The sequence below is a fragment of the Prenolepis imparis genome, unplaced genomic scaffold (assembly GCF_030444845.1).
Source record: "Prenolepis imparis isolate NDT839.2.m4 unplaced genomic scaffold, iyPreImpa1.0 SCAF_8, whole genome shotgun sequence".
NCBI lineage: Eukaryota > Metazoa > Arthropoda > Insecta > Hymenoptera > Formicidae > Prenolepis > Prenolepis imparis.
Genome location: NW_028141166.1, coordinates 527,273 through 546,169, shown reverse-complemented (window position 1 = coordinate 546,169; position 18,897 = coordinate 527,273). Strand labels below are relative to the sequence as shown.

The 18,897-nt window shown below is 40.2% G+C and overlaps 5 protein-coding genes across 6 annotated transcripts; all 5 read right to left on the bottom strand.

Annotated features, from left to right (window-relative positions):
- Positions 1–523: 523 nt before the first annotated feature.
- Positions 524–2,715, bottom strand: LOC145939530 (uncharacterized). Of its 2 annotated transcripts, none has more exons than XM_083043881.1 (3): positions 2,445–2,713; positions 2,059–2,288; positions 524–599 (listed from the first exon to the last, which is right to left on the bottom strand). In XM_083043881.1, exons 1-3 carry the CDS (start codon positions 2,626–2,628, stop codon positions 591–593), a joined length of 423 nt encoding a protein of 140 aa, XP_082900007.1. In that variant the 5' UTR covers positions 2,629–2,713; the 3' UTR covers positions 524–590. The 2 variants fall into 2 exon arrangements, with proteins under 2 accessions (XP_082900007.1, XP_082900006.1); XM_083043880.1 differs by lacking the exon at positions 524–599 and adding an exon at positions 1,699–1,842 and having other exon boundaries at positions 2,445–2,715.
- Positions 2,716–7,511: 4,796 nt separating this feature from the next.
- On the bottom strand, positions 7,512–8,489 carry LOC145939861 (uncharacterized). Its single transcript, XM_083044481.1, has one exon. It carries the CDS (start codon positions 8,487–8,489, stop codon positions 7,512–7,514), a length of 978 nt encoding a protein of 325 aa, XP_082900607.1.
- Positions 8,490–8,646: 157 nt separating this feature from the next.
- On the bottom strand, positions 8,647–9,480 carry LOC145939860 (uncharacterized). Its single transcript, XM_083044480.1, has one exon. It carries the CDS (start codon positions 9,478–9,480, stop codon positions 8,647–8,649), a length of 834 nt encoding a protein of 277 aa, XP_082900606.1.
- Positions 9,481–9,740: 260 nt separating this feature from the next.
- Positions 9,741–11,642, bottom strand: LOC145939859 (uncharacterized). Its single transcript, XM_083044478.1, has one exon. The coding sequence runs from the start codon at positions 11,640–11,642 to the stop codon at positions 9,741–9,743; it is 1,902 nt and encodes a 633-aa protein (XP_082900604.1).
- LOC145939858 (uncharacterized) lies at positions 11,428–12,635 on the bottom strand. The gene has a single exon (XM_083044477.1). The coding sequence runs from the start codon at positions 12,633–12,635 to the stop codon at positions 11,655–11,657; it is 981 nt and encodes a 326-aa protein (XP_082900603.1). The 3' UTR covers positions 11,428–11,654.
- Between the last annotated feature and the right edge of the window lie 6,262 nt (positions 12,636–18,897).

Sequence of the window (18,897 nt, the reverse complement as noted above, 5' to 3'; positions counted from 1 at the left end):
TTATTTTTGTAGAGTATAAAAAAATTGAAAAAGTCGAAAATTCTTTTTATTAATTTTATTTTTTCTTCTTTAATTAAATATTATTTTTATTTACTTATAAATAAATCTCATTGAAATGTAAAATAAATATTAATCTCATTGAAATGTAAAATAAATATTAATCTCATTGAAATGTAAAATAAATATTAATCTCATTGAAATGTAAAATAAATATTAATCTCATTGAAATGTAAAATAAATATTAAAATTAAAAAATGTTATATATGAAGCAGAGGCACATTTTATTTTATTTATTTATTTTCCATCTTTGACAAAATAAAAAAAATATTGAAAATAAATCAAGCATTAAGTAGAACCTCGACGGCACTTTTTTTTATGAAAAGCAACCTCAAAAAAAACAGGAATGTTTTATATTCAATGACGTTCTTCGGGTTTTTCAGTTTCTTTAAGTTCGTTGCTTCGAACTTGACCTCTTTGGTTTCTTTCTCTTTCTTTTTCTTTATTTCGATCCATGCGTTTTTTGGCATGTGCTAATCATATTTTTATGGGATTAGAAATTTGTTCATCCTTCACAGATGCATGTGCGTTTCTTATAACACCTGTAAAACAACAAATTTTTATATCTCTTTATTATTTCGAATAATTAATACAAGAAATATCTATATATCACTACAAGTTTTTAATATTATGATTATTAAATTAAATTATTAAATTAATAAATATATGTCTAATGCATGTATATAAATGTGACGAATAGTTGAAGAATGTTAAGGTTCCTGTCGTCGTGGTCATGTTAGATGTGATATTAGAGGTGAGAAAGCACACGCTGAAAATTCTTAGATTCCATTTTTAAATGAAAAGATATTTCGATAAAACACTACTTTAGATGGCTTTAGCACACTTTTAAAATACTTAACTATTCTTTTCCCTTGACAGTCAATCCACAACCGTAAAATGATCGTGATTGTGATCAAACTGTTATGCAGAATGATTGCAAAGACTAGACAGATAGGCCTCATATTACAATCATTTTACAACTGTTGATTGATTATAAAGAGAAAAGGATAGTTTTCGATTTTTAAAGTGTGCTAAGGCCATCTAAAGTGCTGTTTCATCGAAATATTTTTTTATTTAAAAATGAATTTTTAGCGTTTATTTTCTCGCCTCTGACGTCACAATTCCAACATGGTCGATGAGCAGCCAGGAGCTTTAATAATAATATATTATTACACATATAAATAATTTCATAAATTTAATAAATATATAGTACAAATGGGGCGAGCGTGGTCTATAGAGGGCAAACATAGTCTATAGAGCCGAAGGTCCCGGGTTCGATCCCCGGTAAGACCAAAAAGTACATTCGCTCGTTCTCCTCTCGGAAGGCAATGGCAAACCACTGAGAGTACACCTTGCCATGAGAACTTCTCTAAGAATGTAAACAAAAACATCATTGGCCGTTCGGAACCGGCGTTAAACTGTAGGTCCCATATACATGTGTACAATCCACATGCCCAAACACATGTATATGAATTTCTTTCTTCAGAAGTCACTACACGTCGAACACGACGTTGTATGCAGAAGAAGATACAAATATTTACAAATATATCTTACAAATTCGGAAAGAATTTTAGCATTTAAAATTAATAAAATTAAAAAAAAATTTTTTTTAAATATTTTATTTACTAAGAATTACTTGGCACAAGCTCAATTTTGAAAAAAAAATTTTTTTTCAGCATTGTGTCAGCTGAATAGCACTGCAACTTCGTTTGAGACTATTTGTCTCATTAAACATAAGCAAGAATGTTTAATATCTTGCCCTGTTAATCGTGCTAATTGTTTGATCTAGAATAATTTGAAATTATTATTATACTATGTTTCAAATATGAACAATTGAAAGTATAGCTGTTTTAATTATTCTTTGGAAGTCACTTAGACGTCCCTAATTAAACAAGTGATATCAATTTAGGATCTACAATTCTTAAACTGCAATCGTAAACTATTACTAATTGTCCTTCTTTAAAAAAACATTTTAATGTGTATGTGTGTTGTTATATTTACCATTTCATTCCGATAAGATGTATTATTGCCAAGTTTTCTTTCCATAGCTTGTAACTCATTTTCACTTTTCAAAGGCAAATCTTGAAAAATGTCAATTTTTTCCTCTTTTTCTTCTGGCTGTACTGTATTAGACATCTTGTCTAAAATTTGTTTTTGTCGTTTTGTGACATTACTTATTTTAATTTCCAGATGCAGGAATTTTTGAACGACATAGCGTTCAAAATCAGATCCTACATACATATAAAAAATACATTAATGCGTGTATATGTGTGTGTGTATATCATAGACCTTATAGATATGGACTGGTAATATATAAAGCAGACCTTGTCCGGAGGGGGTTAAAGAGAGAAACACACAGACATAGTATATCTAGACCAAGCGTTTACCTTTATTTAAGGAGTGGAGGTAAAGGTGCACGTAGAAAGAGACACACTCTTGCAGGCGCTCACGCATATTAATGCAGGCTCTAATTGTGGCTTGCAGAATTTCGAACCATATTCGATGTAGGGCTGCTTCCAATTGCTGGAAATTGGTTGGTAGTCTTTCAAAATCATACAGCCATCTTCCCATAAAAGATCATCCGAAGACGAGGCAGAAATACACTATTTTAAATACGAACATATATCCCTGCCCCAACACACACACACACACACACACACACACACACACACACACGACGGGCAAAATCCGACCAGCAACTTCCCCGTAGTGCCCATCGGATAATGCTAATGTTGGCGGTAATTGAATACATAGGCAAAAATGCATAGGTAACTTTGATATGCTGTAACTTCGCGAAAAATAATCGTACGGTATTCAATTTTTTTTTTAATTTGTAGAGAAAAGTCCATATTTTACGATAGTTATGATGATATTTGCGAAAAAAATTTAGTACACTCCATAGAGTTCGTCAAACAATGCAATTTTTTGAAAAAAAAACACGTCCCTCCTTTTAAAGGGATGGAGAAAAGGGGAGAGAATAAAATCAAAATCGAACGAAAGTTCCTTAAAGTAGAGACTTTACCCTTTATAACAAAAAAAAATTTTTGAAATACGACAATTTTTCGCGGAGATACGCTTATTTGAATTTATGCTAAATTTTGATATTAATTACGTGTTGCGATAATTTTTTTGACGGGTATAGATAAACAAAACAATTTTTATTTAAAAAAAATTATTTTACATTCAATAATAAAACTTGATTCTTTATTCTTTATTCTTATTAGATATTATATTTAGAAAATTGACCAACTCATTTGCTGCTAATGCCTAATTATATTCTTACCTTTGTGCTTGAGTTTTTTTTTTCCTTTATTGATGTTAGTTTGCTTGCATGGAGATTTTGGAAGGGATGAAATTATTGTTTCATCTGCTTTAGACTCTTCACTGTCGTCATTAGAGCTTGATTTATATGTTTTAGCAGCTCTGAATTTTCGCGATTTTTTCAAAAATTTGTCTCCGTCAGAGCATGTATTTACATCTGATAACTACTCGGCTAGCTTTAATTTGGTTCGTGCCACTGCATATAGTCACCTAAAAAATATATTGTTATAAGCATCGCCATTTTTCGTAACAGTAAACAAAATCAAAATATGTATATATGCTACATATAGAAAATAAATCACAAAAAAATAAAAAATATTACATGTTGCAAAAATTTTTATAATAGGATGCTCCTCCCAAGTTGATTGAGTTCTTTCATACATTTTACTGCTTTGTCGTATTTATTGTAAGTTATGTAACAATTAAGCCATTTAGCTCTTTTTAAATCACTGGTAAACCAAGTCGTGGATATTATTTGAAGTTCATTTTTGAATTCAACAACTAGATATGTTTTATTCTTGTCGGCCATTCTGTGTAGAAATGAATAAGATTTTAACCGTTGGAATGCATCAGAGGAAAAACGGCAAATTTCTCATTTTTGTTTGGCAATTTAACATATTTTTTAACGATGTTTTGAAGTGGCCATGATTTCAAATCAGATAAAGAATGAACAGAATAAATATCAAGCAAGGGGAAGATGAACAGAGAACATTAAACAGATCTTCCTTTTCCAAGAATTCGTGACCAATAATTACAGGAACATTCTGTTTTGTGCAATAAGCCATATTTTCTATACAGACAATTGCGCCACAACTTAAGGGGATCCTAGTCGGATGGCCGAACTCCGACAGATTTGCGCCCTCATCTGAGCGGAACTAAAATTGTCGATCTGCCATACCGACAGCGTTATGCATGTTACAGGGCAATAAAAAAAGCGAATAAAAATTGTGTTCGATATATTGAAAAGACAACATCATATATTTCTATTATTCTATCGCTTCGCACGCATATCAAAAAGTATCGAAGCGAAGCGCATAGATAACAGTATATTATATGTGTGTCTGCCTTTATTACATGTTCAACACAATTGTTCATATGTGTGAGCGTATTGCGGTTATAAATATCTATTACATATATGTAGTTATATTTATATAAATACTTATTTATATAATCAAACATATATATATTTATATAAATAATACATTATTATTCCCAGCAAACACACGCATGTAACTGATATTTCCCGTTATATAACCAGAAAGTATCTGGAAAGTATCATTGATATGTATAACTAATTTATGTATATAATACATAAATGTGCTTTTGCTTTACATTTCATATATGTAAAAATAGCATATAAAAGATACATAATTATACTATTATCTGATACGTATCATTATCTGTGAAACGATATTATGTAGTATAGTAGCATGATTATGTAACATAAATATAATATTTACATTATATAGATATATATCTCTGATATATCAGAGAAGTACTTTTGTTATAACATAATGTATCATAGTTACATAGTTATATAATAAGTAACATACATGTATATTACATGTACTGCTAAATGTCAGCAACAAAAGTACTTCTCTGATATATGAGAGATATATCTATATAATGTAAATATTATATTTATGTTACATAATCATGCTACTATACTACATAATATCGTTTCACAGATAATGATACGTATCAGATAGTAGTATAATTATGTATCTTTTATAAATGCTATTTTTACATATATATTAAAATTTGCAAAAGCACATTTATGTATTATACAGGGTGTAACTAAACAAACGTATACGAAGCACACCATCAGGTGTAGGACAACAAACTAAATCGAAAAGTCCTGAGCCATTTTTTTATCTGAGCTTTATTTTTTACGCTATAAATTGTTAAAGTTTGCCAATCAGCGCGTGGCTACAACGGAAGGCAGCGTAGGCGCCGCCTACTGGGTGGGGAGCGCGGGATCGGAGAGTAGCGAAACAAAGTGGGGCGAAGCGAATATAGCATGTCTCTGCTCTTTTTTGTACGTTTTGCGTAGCTCTTAAAATTTGATTATTCTCGATACTCTCGGCAGTGTGGAATATTTAATTTTTCCATCTCGTTAGCTGTCTCCATATTTGTGTTTAGAAATACTTTTTCTTTGAAGAGAAAGGTCACATGAGTTGTAGTCCGGAGATCGAGCAGGCCACGGACTAGTACTGAATCCTTCCCATCCTTGAGGAAAATTTTTATCGAAGTAATGTCGGATGATACTTTTGAATAAGATTCATTGAAATTAATATTAAAAGTGGTTCCGATAATTGAACTTAAATATTAAATTTATTTTAAGCGCAAAGTATGATTTTATTTTTAACATATTTAACATAACATTGCGAAATGATCTGCCAGATTTATTAATGCCGGCAGAGAATAATTTGGAAGATGTAGCATTAAATAGACGAGCTATGATATTCATGCATGATGGCGCACCTGCCCATTCTGCACGTAAGACATTTTTACTATAAAAATGTTTATTGCATACAGTTTAGAAGAATCTATCAAAATTAGTTAGGATTGCTATCTCAGATTCAATATTATAGTCTATCCTTAAAGGTTAATTTTTATATCGTGCTTCATCAACACTAAAAATTTTAATAACAGTATTTATTACATACATGTGTATTGTGTATAATTTGTTTTCATAAAGAAAATTTTATTAAATATGTTAAAAGTAAAAACATACAATTTGCACTTAGAAGTTATTTAAGTCTAATTATCTATTGAATCACTTTTAGTATTAATATCAATGAATCTTATTCAAAGGTATCATCCGCCGTTATCTTAATGAAAATTTTCCACAAGAATGGTTTGGAGAAGGTTCAATAACTCCGTGGCCTGCTCGATCTCCGAACTTCAACCCATGTGATTTTTATCTTTGGGGAGCGATTAAAGAAAAAGTGTTTTTAAATAACAACATCGAAACCGCAGACGAAATGGAAGAATTGGTGTTCCACACTGTTCAAAGAATTGAAAATCATCATATACAAAAAGCTACGCAAGACGTACAAAAAAGAGCAGAAATATGTATCGAAGTGTGTTCGAGAACGCGCTTCGCGTAGAAAATAAGTCAGGTTTTTATGTATCAACGTTTAATCAAATTAAATTGACTAATTTATAAAAATTATACACGCACAAAACTAATACAAGAAATTAATAAAGTTTCAGAGTGAGTGATCAAAATCAAAGTACAATAGTTAGCGGCGGTCGTCAACGAAATTGCGGTTTTAATAATAAGCGGAGATGCGATATGCGGTTTGACTGCGATATACTGCGATAAGGCCCCAAAACTTTTGTCGGCGCGTCTTTTATCCTTTTGGTGCTGGAGCCCTTCACGTCACCACGCGCCAATGAATTTACAGTAAAATTTGAGTTGTTGAGGTGACGCAAGGGCGCCTAGAGCCATTGGCTGCCTCGCGATCCGCGCGGATTAGGCACGGACCTGACATGCGCGAGGCCATCGATTGTTCTATCGATTGGCCCTTGGAAGTCACGTGAATAGTTTGCGCATGTCTTTTGCGACGTCGGTAGTTGTGACTCAGTGCGGTATCCGTTGCGAATTTGTTGTTTGTTATTGACATTTTTATTGCCTCGATAATTTATTACCTACGTATTTCTAGCTAGATGAACTTTTTTCTTCTATTTATATGACCGCGACATAATAACAGCTATAAAATTAAATATAATAACGAAAAATGAAAACGAATAGATTATTGCAATGAAATTAAATATAATAGCGAAACATGAAAATGAATAGATTATTGCAATCTTGAACATCCCGCCCGCCTTGTCACGTCGTGACAAAATAGGACGCTACTAATGTCCGGTCGCGAGTCGCACCGTATTGGTCGTTGACGATAGCGGCGCGGCTGCGTGTTACGACACACGTGGTGATCGCGTGTCACGTTGAATCAGCTGATTCGCGGTGTGTAGCCCACGTGTCGGTAATGAATACGGGTTACAGTGGCCGTGTGCAACAATTAGTGCCGAATGCAATGCGTTCCGATATGGTGTCTAGTGATGTGGATGTGCAGTGTGAGTGAGATAGTGAGTGCGGTGTGTTGAGTGTGTGATGTGTGGTGTCAAGTGTCGGTGGTCGCGATTTCTGCTTCAACGCCGGGAAGCAACACGATTTTTACGAGTGGGCGCACGAGCTCGGAGGTAGAGGTCCGGACGGTGACCACGCGCAGAATGCCGTCGTCTCCGGGATGCAGCTTCGTTACTCGGGCAAGCGGCCATCGGCTCGGAGGAGTGAGCTCGGAGCGTATGAGGCAGAGATCGCCGACACGGGGTGCGATCGCGTCCTTGAGCCACTTGGGTCGTGTGGTTAGTCCGTGGATGTATTCACTGGACCATCGATTCCAAAAGTGTTCTCGCATCAGTTGCAAATGACGCCATCGGGATAATGTGCTTTCACGTTGACCGGTCATCGCGGGCTCGGGCACAGCGAGAAGTGGCGCCCCGATGAGAAAGTGACCGGGTGTCAGTGCCGAGACGTCGTCAGGGTCGTCTGAGAGTGCCTGCAACGGACGTGAATTAAGACAGGCCTCGATTTGGGTGAGGAGAGTGGTCAACTCCTCGAATGTGAGGGTGGTCTCCCCGATCACCCGACGGAGGTGAAACTTGGTCGACTTCACGGCGGCCTCCCACAGACCACCGAAGTGCGGTGCCGCTGGCGGGTTGAAATGCCAACGGATTCCTTGAGCAGTGGCAGCGAGGGCGATGCCGCGACCTTCGGCTGACGATGCGTTGAAGAGCTCGCGCAACGTGCGGTCTGCCCCGATGAACGTTGTGCCGCAGTCGCTATACAGGTCGGTGCACAGTCCTCGGCGGGAAACGAAACGATGGAGGGCGGCGATGAAGGCCTCAGAAGAGTAATCTGAAACAACTTCAAGATGAATGGCCTTCGACCAAAAACAGATGAAGACAGCTACGTATCCCTTGTGAGCGCGCTGTCCACGGCCCTTGCTGGTCCGGATGAGGATCGGGCCCGCGTAATCCAGACCGGTGCTGAGGAATGGCCGAGTTGGTGTCACCCTGTCGCGAGGGAGGTTGCCCATAGGAGGTTGTGGTGTGGTTGCTCTCCACCGAGTGCAGGTCACACAGCGGTGCAGCTGCTGCTTGACGACGGTCCTCCCACGTGGCACCCAGAAACGAAGCCGGAGCAGGCCGAGCGTCAGCTGTACACCTCCGTGCAGAGTCCGACGGTGGCAGGATTCAATCAAGAGTCGAGGACCAGGAGGTCGGCGGGATTATCATCGGGTGCTTTTCATCATGCGGCAGCAGTGCGTGTTTGAGACGTCCTCCTACCCGCAGTATACCTTGATCGTCAAGGAGTGGACTCAACCTTGCCAGTGAACTACGTGGTGGACAGGTGCGTCCAGCCTTGACAGCAGCTATCTCGTCTGGGAAATGAAGAGGTTGCACCACTCGAAGCCAACGAAACAGTGCGGCATCCAACTCGTCCGGGTGCAGCGGCAGACCGGGGGTGACACGATGCTTCTCAATGGTGATCCAGCGACAACACCAGGCTGTGACTCGCAGCAGACGATGCAGCGTTGGGAATCGCAGGAGGAGTTCCGGTTCGACGGCGATGTGTCCCTTGGTCGCTAAGCTGGTGGCTCGCTGTTCCGGAAGATCATCCGCTGGAACCTCTATTTCTGAGCTGGGCCAAGCAACCTCTCCCTTGACTAGCCAGGTAGGTCCCGTCCACCACAACGAGTGGTTGAGCAGTTCGCTAGGAGTAATGCCTCGTGATGCGCAGTCCGCAGGGTTGTCCTTCCCGGCCACGTGTCTCCACTGAGCGTCTGGGAGTTGCGTCTGGATGTGCGCCACCCTGTTGGCGACGAAGGTCTTCCAGCGTGAGGCGTGCCCGTGGATCCAATGGAGCGTGACCTTCGAATCGGACCATAGATGTATCGGTGTAGCTGCAAGATCGAGAGTGTTGCGAACATGTAGTGTGAGGCTGGTAAGTAAAGTGGCGGCGCAGAGTTCAAGTCGAGGCAACGAAACTTGCTTGACCGGTGCGACCTTGCACTTCGCCATCAACATTTTGACTGACGCTTCGTTCTTTTCAGTGCAGCGGAGGTAGACAACAGCGGCATATCCTCGCTCTGATGCGTCGGCGAAGCCGTGAAGCTGCAGATTTGAGCGGTCGAGTCCAGTGCCGAGCCAACGGGCCACACGTATGTGGTCGAGAAGAGGAAGCTGGCTCAATAATTGTTGCCAGCGTTGCGCATCCTTGTCAGGTAGTGGAGTGTCCCAAGCCAGTTGCTGAAGCCACGTCGTCTGGATCAGGATTTTGGCTCGGATCACGACAGGCGCGAGCCAGCCCATCGGATCGAAGAGTCGTGCAGTCTCGGCGAGGACCCGTCTTTTTGTGAAGTCGATGATGGTGCGCGGGTGTATAACGACGGAGAACCAGTCGTCTTGAGGATGCCACCGAAGACCAGAGTGGAGTGGCCCTCAACTTCCCATGAATGCGATGAGCGTGGGAGTCGATGGTCTTGCGGGATTCCCCTGAGGACTTCTTCGTTGTTCGAGGCCCACTTTCTCAACGGAAATCCGCCCGCCATGCAGAGATTGCGCAACTCCGTCTGAAGGTTGACTGCGTCCGCTAGATTGTCCGCACCAGTGACCACGTCGTCGACGTAACAATCACGACGTAGTGCTCTGACACCGTGAGGAAAACGTGCCTCTTCATCTGTTGCGAGGTGTCGCAACGTTCTGATGGCGAGGAACGGTGCACACGCCAGTCCGTACGTCACCGTCTTCAGCTCGTATTCGTGGATGTCGTCAGCGTCGTTGTGGCGCCACAATATAATCTGGAAGCGACAGTCCTCGGGATGAACAAGAATTTGGCGGTACATTTTCTCGATGTCCGTGACGAAGGCGTACCGGTGCCACCGCCATCGAAGTAACACATCGGCGAGTGCTGGTAGGAGGTTTGCACCAGTGAGAAGATGGGAATTCAGGGAGTCGCCGGACCGTGTGCGTTGAGACCCGTTGAACACGACCCTGAGCTTCGTGGTGGTGCTCGATTCCTTGAGGACCCCGTGGTGTGGTAAGTAGCACTTGAGACTGGAAGTGGTTGTCGGCGTGCTGACTATCTCCATGTGTTGCAGGTTCTCATACTCCCGCATGAATTCTCGGTAAAGGTCACCAAAGCAACGATCTTGGCGGCCCTTCCGCTCCATTGCTCTCAAGAGGCGTTCCGATGGCAGACGAGTTTCCTTGAGCGTCGTTGGCGGTGATGAAAATGGCAGTCTTACCATGTATCTTCCTGCGGCCGTGCGTTTGCAAGTACGCACGAAGAGCTCCTCGCATCTGTCCTCGTCAGGGGTGAGCGGGGCGATTGATGTCGGCTCTCTCTCCTGCTCCCAGAATCGTCGAACCAGGTCGGTTAGGTCGTGGTCGGCGGTGCACTGGAACGTGCGACGAGGACCGTCGGTTGCTGCTACGTTGGAGCCCCCGGACAGGATCCATCCAAGGATGGTTCGCTGGACGATTGGCATCTCCGGTCCGCCCTTGCGCACTCCTTCCTCGATGATGAGGGAGCAGACTTCTGCTCCCAGGAGTAGCTCCGCTGGGTCGTCGTCCAGAAAGCGCGGGTCGGCCAGCTGGAGACCTTGAATGTGAGGCCAGCAGTGTCTATCCCTGGAGGCGGGACCTTGTTCGATGGAGAGGCGCGGCAGCACGTACGCCACCACAGAGAGCTTGGCGGTGGTCACATTCGAGCTGATGTTCAGTGTGACCTTGCCGCGAGTAGACCCTGGACGAGCTCCTCCGATGCCAAAGATAGACAGCTCTGAATAGGATCGAGGCAGACGCAGTCGTTGAGCCAGGGTCTCCGATATGATGGACAATTCGGAGCCTTGGTCGATCAGTGCTCGCACGGCGTGAGCCGATCCATGTCGGTCGGCGATATTCACGCGTGCAGTTGCCAGGAGGATGGCTTTTCGATCGTCACTCTGATGCCTAGTGGCCAGTGTAGTGGCTAGTGCGTTGGCAGATGTGGTTGCCGAAGCCGGTGAAGGTGCTGATTGTGCGCCGTGCAGCATGGTGTGGTGACGTGCGTTGCAGGACAGACAGTTCTTCTTCGACTGGCATCGTGAGAGAAAGTGATTTCCCAGGCAGTTGAAGCATAGCTTGTTTGTTTCAACAAACGTTCTCCGTTCGACAGCGGTCTTGGCCTTGAAGTCGCGGCACGTCATCAGTGCGTGTTTCTAGTGGCACAGTGCGCATTGTGGTAAAGTTGATCCTTGCTTCGTAATGTGTGATTTGGCGGCCCGCGACCCGTCTCCTGAGTTCTTGGGGACACCCTTTGGTCGTGCGGCGTTGAGGGTCAGAATCCGTCGACTAATGAAGTCGAGAAGTGTCTCGTGTTGTGGCGGTTCTGCGGACCCTGACGTGGACGACTCCCACTCCAGGTGAGTGGTAGAGTCAAATAATTCAGCGACCAGGTGATTAAAGAGGTCCATCCCGTGAGTGTTGATTGGACGACCGATGCTCTCCTGTGCGTTGACGGCGGTGGTGACGGCGTTGTGAATACGGCTCAGCTCATCAGCGGTATCTCCCTTCATCTTTGGCACGGCCATGAACGTGGCAAAGTTGGATCGGATAAGCTCTCTCTTGTTGTCGTAGTGTTTGCATAGCATTGCCCAAGCACGATCATAATTAGCACCGGTGACAGGCAATGATCGAATTAATTTTTCAGCCTGCCCTGTCACACTTGAGCGGAGGTGGTGAAAACGCTCGATGTTGGAAATCGACGCATTGTTCCCGACGACGGAGAGGAAGAGATCTCGGAAGGATGGCCAGTCAGCATAGGTGCCCGAGAACGGTGGTACCTTGATGCGCGGCAGCGAGGACTTCGATGCGACATCGTGAGTTGGACGCACGAGCGGCTCCCGGAATAGTTCGGCGTAGCCATCCAGCAGACTTCGCTGCGCCACGTAAAGGTTCTCTGTATCCTCATGCAGCTCTGATTTGAAATAGTCGCTTTCAATAAATTTGTCTTTCAGGGCCGCGCGAATGAGGTCATGTTGAGCCTCAAATTTCGTCCACAACTGATCGACGATCCTGGTGCGTGTGGTAACGGCACTGGCGGTGATGTTGGCGTTGCCCAGTTTCCTGAGGTACTCCACCGAGCGTGAGATGCGGACTTGGATCTCGCGTTGAGAATCGATCAGCGTGGCTACATCCATCATTGATGCTCGCACTCGGATTTGGCGGACACTCACTTCACTCGAAAAGTCACGCTCACGAACTTGCGGGTGCCGGTGCGATGACGCGCTCCGGCTCGAAGGACCAAAAATATGTTCGAGAATGCGCTTCGCGTAGAAAATAAGTCAGGTTTTTATGTATCAACGTTTAATCAAATTAAATTGACTAATTTACAAAAATTATACACGCACAAAACTAATACAAGAAATTAATAAAGTTTCAGAGTGAGTGATCAAAATCAAAGTACAATAGTTAGCGGCGGTCGTCAACGAAATTGCGGTTTTAATAATAAGCGGAGATGCGATATGCGGTTTGACTGCGATATACTGCGATAAGGCCCCAAAACCTTTGTCGGCGCGTCTTTTATCCTTTTGGTGCTGGAGCCCTTCACGTCACCACGCGCCAATGAATTTACAGTAAAATTTGAGTTGTTGAGGTGACGCAAGGGCGCCTAGAGCCATTGGCTGCCTCGCGATCCGCGCGGATTAGGCACGGACCTGACATGCGCGAGGCCATCGATTGTTCTATCGATTGGCCCTTGGAAGTCACGTGAATAGTTTGCGCATGTCTTTTGCGACGTCGGTAGTTGTGACTCAGTGCGGTATCCGTTGCGAATTTGTTGTTTGTTATTGACATTTTTATTGCCTCGATAATTTATTACCTACGTATTTCTAGCTAGATGAACTTTTTTCTTCTATTTATATGACCGCGACATAATAACAGCTATAAAATTAAATAAATATTTTCATAATAAAAATAATTTTTATGTGTTAACAAAATAATTATTTAACTAAAATTAAAGAAATTGTTCGAAATGAGTTCCTCCCACTTTGTTCAAGATTGCAATAATCTATTCATTTTCATGTTTCGCTATTATATTTAATTTCATTGCAATAATCTATTCGTTTTCATTTTTCGTTATTATATTTTTATTATAAATTTATTTTTTATTATAAATTTATATTTATTATAAATTAAATATTTATTTTCAAATCTTTATTTTTATTTTATTATTATATTTATATTATTATTTACTTTTTATTTTATTATTATAAATATGTTTAATTTTATTATAATTTATATTATTATTTATTTTTATTTTATTATTATAAAAATGTTTATAATTATTATTTTATTGCGTAGTTTAATAGAATCTATCGAAATTGTGAAAATCGCTATCTCAGTTTCAATACTGTATTCTACTCTCAGAGCTTAATTTTTATATCATGTTCACACATCAAGACTAAAAATCTTAATAAAAGTAGTCATTACTACATACATATGTATTATAATGTTTTCATACATCAAGAAAGTTTTTTTTTTGTTAAATATGTTAAAAATAAAAACTTTGCGCTTAAAATAAATTTAATATTTAAGTCCAATTATCGGAACCACTTTTAATATTAATTTTAATGAATCTTATTCAAAAGTATCATCCGACATTACTTCGATAAAAATTTTCCTCAAGGATGGGAAGGATTCAGTACTAGTCCGTGGCCTGCTCGATCTCCGGACTACAACTCATGTGACCTTTCTCAAAGAAAAAGTATTTCTAAACACAAATATGGAAACAGCTAACGAGATGGAAAAATTAAATATTCCACACTGCCGAGAGTATCGAGAATAATCAAATTTTAAGAGCTACGCAAAACGTACAAAAAAGAGCAGAGACATGCTACATTCGCTTCGCCCCACTTTGTCTCGCTACTCTCGATCCCGCGCTCCCCACCTAGTAGGCGGCGCCTACGCTGCCTTCCGTTATAGCCACGCGCTGATTGGCAAACTTTAACAATTTATAGCGTAAAAAATAAAACTCAGATAAAAAAATGGCTCAAGACTTTTTGATTTAGTTTGTTGTCCTGCACCTGATGGTGTGCTTCGTATACGTTTGTTTAGTTACACCCTGTATACATAAATTAGTTTCATATCAATGATACTTTCCAGATACTTTCTGGTTATATAACGGGAAATATCAGTTACATGTGTGTTTGCTGGGTATTATACATCATGTTATAACTCTGAGAGATATACATATGTTACATCTCTGTGTTTGCTGGGTTATATAATCGTCGATTATATCAATTGGAAAAAATTGAACTGTATTAGATTGTAATTTACTAGAAAGTTACATTATAATATCCAGTTATATAATATGTATTATACACATACATCTGTATGCGTCATATATTTCTTATATTTACATACATACATAATACGTATACATATATATTGTATATATATATATATATATATATATATATATATATTTATTTATTTCTATTCTTAGGCTGCCTGATAAAAAAAAACATGTCTCGAAATTCTCGAGCTCGCTTGAAAACAGACATTTTTTCGTATAAACGTTTGAAATGGATTGAGTCGTAAATCTTATTTATAAAAAAAAAGTGACCCAAGTGTGACAACCGCGCATCGAGAGCACGTGCTCAACTGGCACGTGCCAGTCACGAGTTTCTCGTCCAGCTCGCGCGTACGGGGTACGCCACGATCTCCCCTCTACCCCCACCACTACGACTTGACGTGTGCGAACCGAAAGGAAAGCCGAAAGCAAAGATGCCAGTTCGTGTACGCTGGCAGCCGCGTGTGGTGGGGATGGCGTAATAGCATGAAACGGGCTTTACATGAGCCGCCGTTTCGACTAGAGGAAGACAGATACATTTTCTGTTTCCCTTTTTCCGAGCCGACGGACTGTAAAGCCCGTTTCACGCTATTACGCCATCCCCACCACACGCGGCTGCCTGCTGCCAGCGTACACGAACTGGCATCTTTGGCCGAAAGTGAAATCAGTGATCTCTTAGCCGTCGCCTGTCGCCTGTCGCCTGTCGCTCGTCGCCCGTCGCCCGGAAGCAGAACCAAAAAACGAGATGGGGAGACGTAAGTAAATCATTACGCTTTATAAATTATAGGCTGTGGTAAAAGCTACGCTATGAATGCTTCGAAAAAAAACATTCTATCTTTCTTTATTCTTCTGGAATGTAGAACAAAATAGATGTTTCAAAGGGTACTTTTTCCGATTCACGTATAATGCACATGAAGCAACAGAAACTCTATATGTGTGACGTGACTAGATTTTTTGTCACTTCTTGCGCATCATGCGTGAATCGGAAAGTACCCAAACCATTTGTAATGCAGTCTTGACCGTAGAAATTGAATGTATGCATTTTCTATTTCTTCTCTCTCTCTCTCTCTCTCTCTCTCTCTCTCTCTCTCTCATTTCCTAATAATAAAATAAATGTTATAATATATCTTTCATTGCAGCTCGAAGCGAAGGCAGGGCGAAAGGCGGTGTCGACGACATCGCCACGACCGAGCCCGACGCCGAAGCCCAGGCCGAGTCCGGCACCCAGGGCGAGTCCGATGCTGAAGAGGACGACGCCGACGCCGACCCCGGCACCGATGGTGTTGCCGCCGCCGACCCCGGCACCGACGGCGATGCTAACGCCGACCCCAGCATCGATGACGATGCCGACGCTGACCCCGGCATCGATGCCGATGTCGACCGCACCGGGGCAAAACGTAAAAAAGGTTAGTTTTATAATATTTTGTAAAGTCTATCTTTGCCTATAAAAACAATGAAGTAGTTGAAACTGTATTACATTTATTAGTCTTTTTCTACATATAAAATTTTTCAGAATTACACTTTTTTCTCAGCGATGCAAGATGTCAGATAGTAGATACTATTATTGTAAACATCGACACATTATCATTTAAAAAAAAGTTATTGGAAATAAAATTTACAAAAATTAATTTTATTTTTATAGAAACTAAAAAAACAATGCTGATTTTTACATTGATTGTATCTGACAGCTTGCATCGCTAAGAAAAATTTATAACTTTGCAGAATTTATACATAGAAAAAGATTATGCACAGTTTCAACAACTTCATTCTTTTTCTTATAGGCAAAGATATATAACTTTACGAATGTCCCATGTACTGTTTCGTGAGAGAGAGAGAGAGAGAGAGTGAGAGAGAGAGAGAGTGTGTGTGTGTGTGTGAGAGAGAGAGAGAGAGAGAGAGAGAGAGAGAGAGAGAGAGAGAGAGAGAGAGAGAGAGAGAGAGAGAGAGAGAGAGATTGATTGATATTTATTAGCTTTCTCAGCTATTTGTAAAATACAAGTCTAATTTACATTAATTACAATATACTCCTTTAACTCTCGCTTAAACGCTTCCAGTTCTTCGATTCGTCTTATTTCAGCTGGTAAGGCATTGTACATTTTCACTCCCTCATAAAACATACTCTTCTGTGCACTCGTTGTTCTACGAAACTGTACTACAATGTCCCCAGCTTGCCGTGTCTGTCTTTCATTCTCTTTTCCCACTATTGTTAACTTATTTCTTAATTGATCCGGTAACATATTCTTTAAAATCTTAAAGATAAATATACACACATTATAATTCAGCCTCTGTCTTATGGACATAAACTGCAGCGCTTGCAGCATACTCTCCACTTTGGTATATCTATCACATTGCAATATGACCCTCATGGCCCGGTTTTGCGCTTTTTGCAATTCATTCAGTTGTGTTTCTCCCATATCAATTAACAGCGTCGCACAATACTCAAAGTGAGGCGCTATGATTGACTTATATATAATACATCTAGTGTATGCCGATATGTAGTTACCTATTCTATTTAAAAAACTCACTTTTTTCCCTATTTTCTTTAGCATATAATCACAGTGGTCCTTAAATCTTAACCTATCGTCAATAATTATGCCTAGATATTTCATTCTTTCCACACGCTCTATATCCGTTCCATCCGAACATTTCAGTGTAATGTTACCTCTCAGTTCTTTTCGTACACTTCGAACTATCATATATTTCGTTTTCCCTGCGTTCATTTTTAACTTATTTGTATTCATCCATCTTTCCACTGTAACAAATGCCATATTCATTTTTCTTTCTAATTCCGCACTACTCTCTCCAGTCACATACACTAGCGTATCGTCTACAAACATTTTTATACTACATCCCTCCGGACAGACTTTAATTATATCGTTTATATATATTATAAATAACAAAGGTCCTAATACAGATCCCTGTGGTACTCCATATTCTGTGGCCAATAATGTAGACCATTCATTGTTAAATCGTACCTGCTGTGTTTTATTCTTTAAATATGATCTTAACCATTCTAAAGCTGTTCCTCTAATTCCGTATTGATATAATTTCTCTAACAGTCTTTCTCTATCTATCATTTCAAATGCTCGCTTGAGATCCATGAAAATTACCCCCACCATTTTTGCCTCACTAACTACCAGTTTCCATTCGTCAATGACTGTTTGAATCGCTGTTTCACACGAATACTGTTTTCTAAAACCTGACTGATGTTCTGTTATAATACAGTTATCTTCTAAATACGCCTCAATTTGCTTTTTAACTACTAATTCTAATACTTTCTCGAATATTGGTAACATATTAATAAGCCTAAATTCACTTGCTTTTCTGGCTTTTTCTATTTTTGGAATCGGTATTATCGTAGACGTTTTCCAACCTTCTGGACAGCAACCTTCCCTCAAAGAGTTATTTATTATATCAATAAATTCCTCTTTTATTACATAAAATACTGCTTTAAGTATATCACTAGTTAATCCCTCCTCCACCTTTCTTTTTTGGTAGTTCCATAACAATTTTTTGTAAATGCTCTATTCTAATCATCTCAAAATTTTCCATTATTTCCTCGCTTTCAATAACAAAAATAATTCTTTTACCTGGACTTCCTAACTTATCTCTACTTATAGATTTTACTATGTTCTCAATACTCTGTATATAATATAAATTAAATTTATTAGCTATATTGCACCCTTCAGTATTATCTAATATTTCAAAATCTATATTCTCTATTTTTTTGTACCCGTTGGTTCGCCCCTTATTATTTTTTTTAAGGTTTTCCACATAGATGTCGGATTTCCCTTGTTATGATCTATCATATTTTCATAGTATTCTTTTTTCTTTGTCCTGATTAGTTTAACCACTGCATTTCTTTCGATTTTAAACTGTGACCAATTTTCATCCGTGTCATCATACAACGCTTTACTGTACGCCTCATCCCTTTTAGCCGCTGCTTCCCTTATTTCATCCGAAAACCACTTTTTCCCTTCCCATATTTTCGGAATTCTAAATTTTTTTCTAGGTGCTGTAGCATCCAACGCATCTACTATATTATCGACAAGTTTCTTCGCTCTCACACTGACATTCATATCTTGGCTTTTTCCTAATTTATTTTCCAC

Bases quoted from the DNA above. Each gene is read 5' to 3' on its own strand.
- LOC145939859 (XM_083044478.1), bottom strand. From the start codon at position 11,642: ATGACGTGCCGCGACTTCAAGGCCAAGACCGCTGTCGAACGGAGAACG.
- LOC145939860 (XM_083044480.1), bottom strand. From the start codon at position 9,480: ATGTTGATGGCGAAGTGCAAGGTCGCACCGGTCAAGCAAGTTTCGTTG.
- LOC145939861 (XM_083044481.1), bottom strand. From the start codon at position 8,489: ATGGGCAACCTCCCTCGCGACAGGGTGACACCAACTCGGCCATTCCTC.
- LOC145939858 (XM_083044477.1), bottom strand. From the start codon at position 12,635: ATGGATGTAGCCACGCTGATCGATTCTCAACGCGAGATCCAAGTCCGC.
- LOC145939530 (XM_083043880.1), bottom strand. From the start codon at position 2,628: ATGGGAAGATGGCTGTATGATTTTGAAAGACTACCAACCAATTTCCAG. The intron at 2,289-2,444 runs GTAAACGCTTGG...ATATGTATGTAG, and splicing joins CCTCCACTCCTTAAATAAAG to GATCTGATTTTGAACGCTAT. The intron at 1,843-2,058 runs GTAAATATAACA...AAATTATTCTAG, and splicing joins CATCTTATCGGAATGAAATG to ATCAAACAATTAGCACGATT.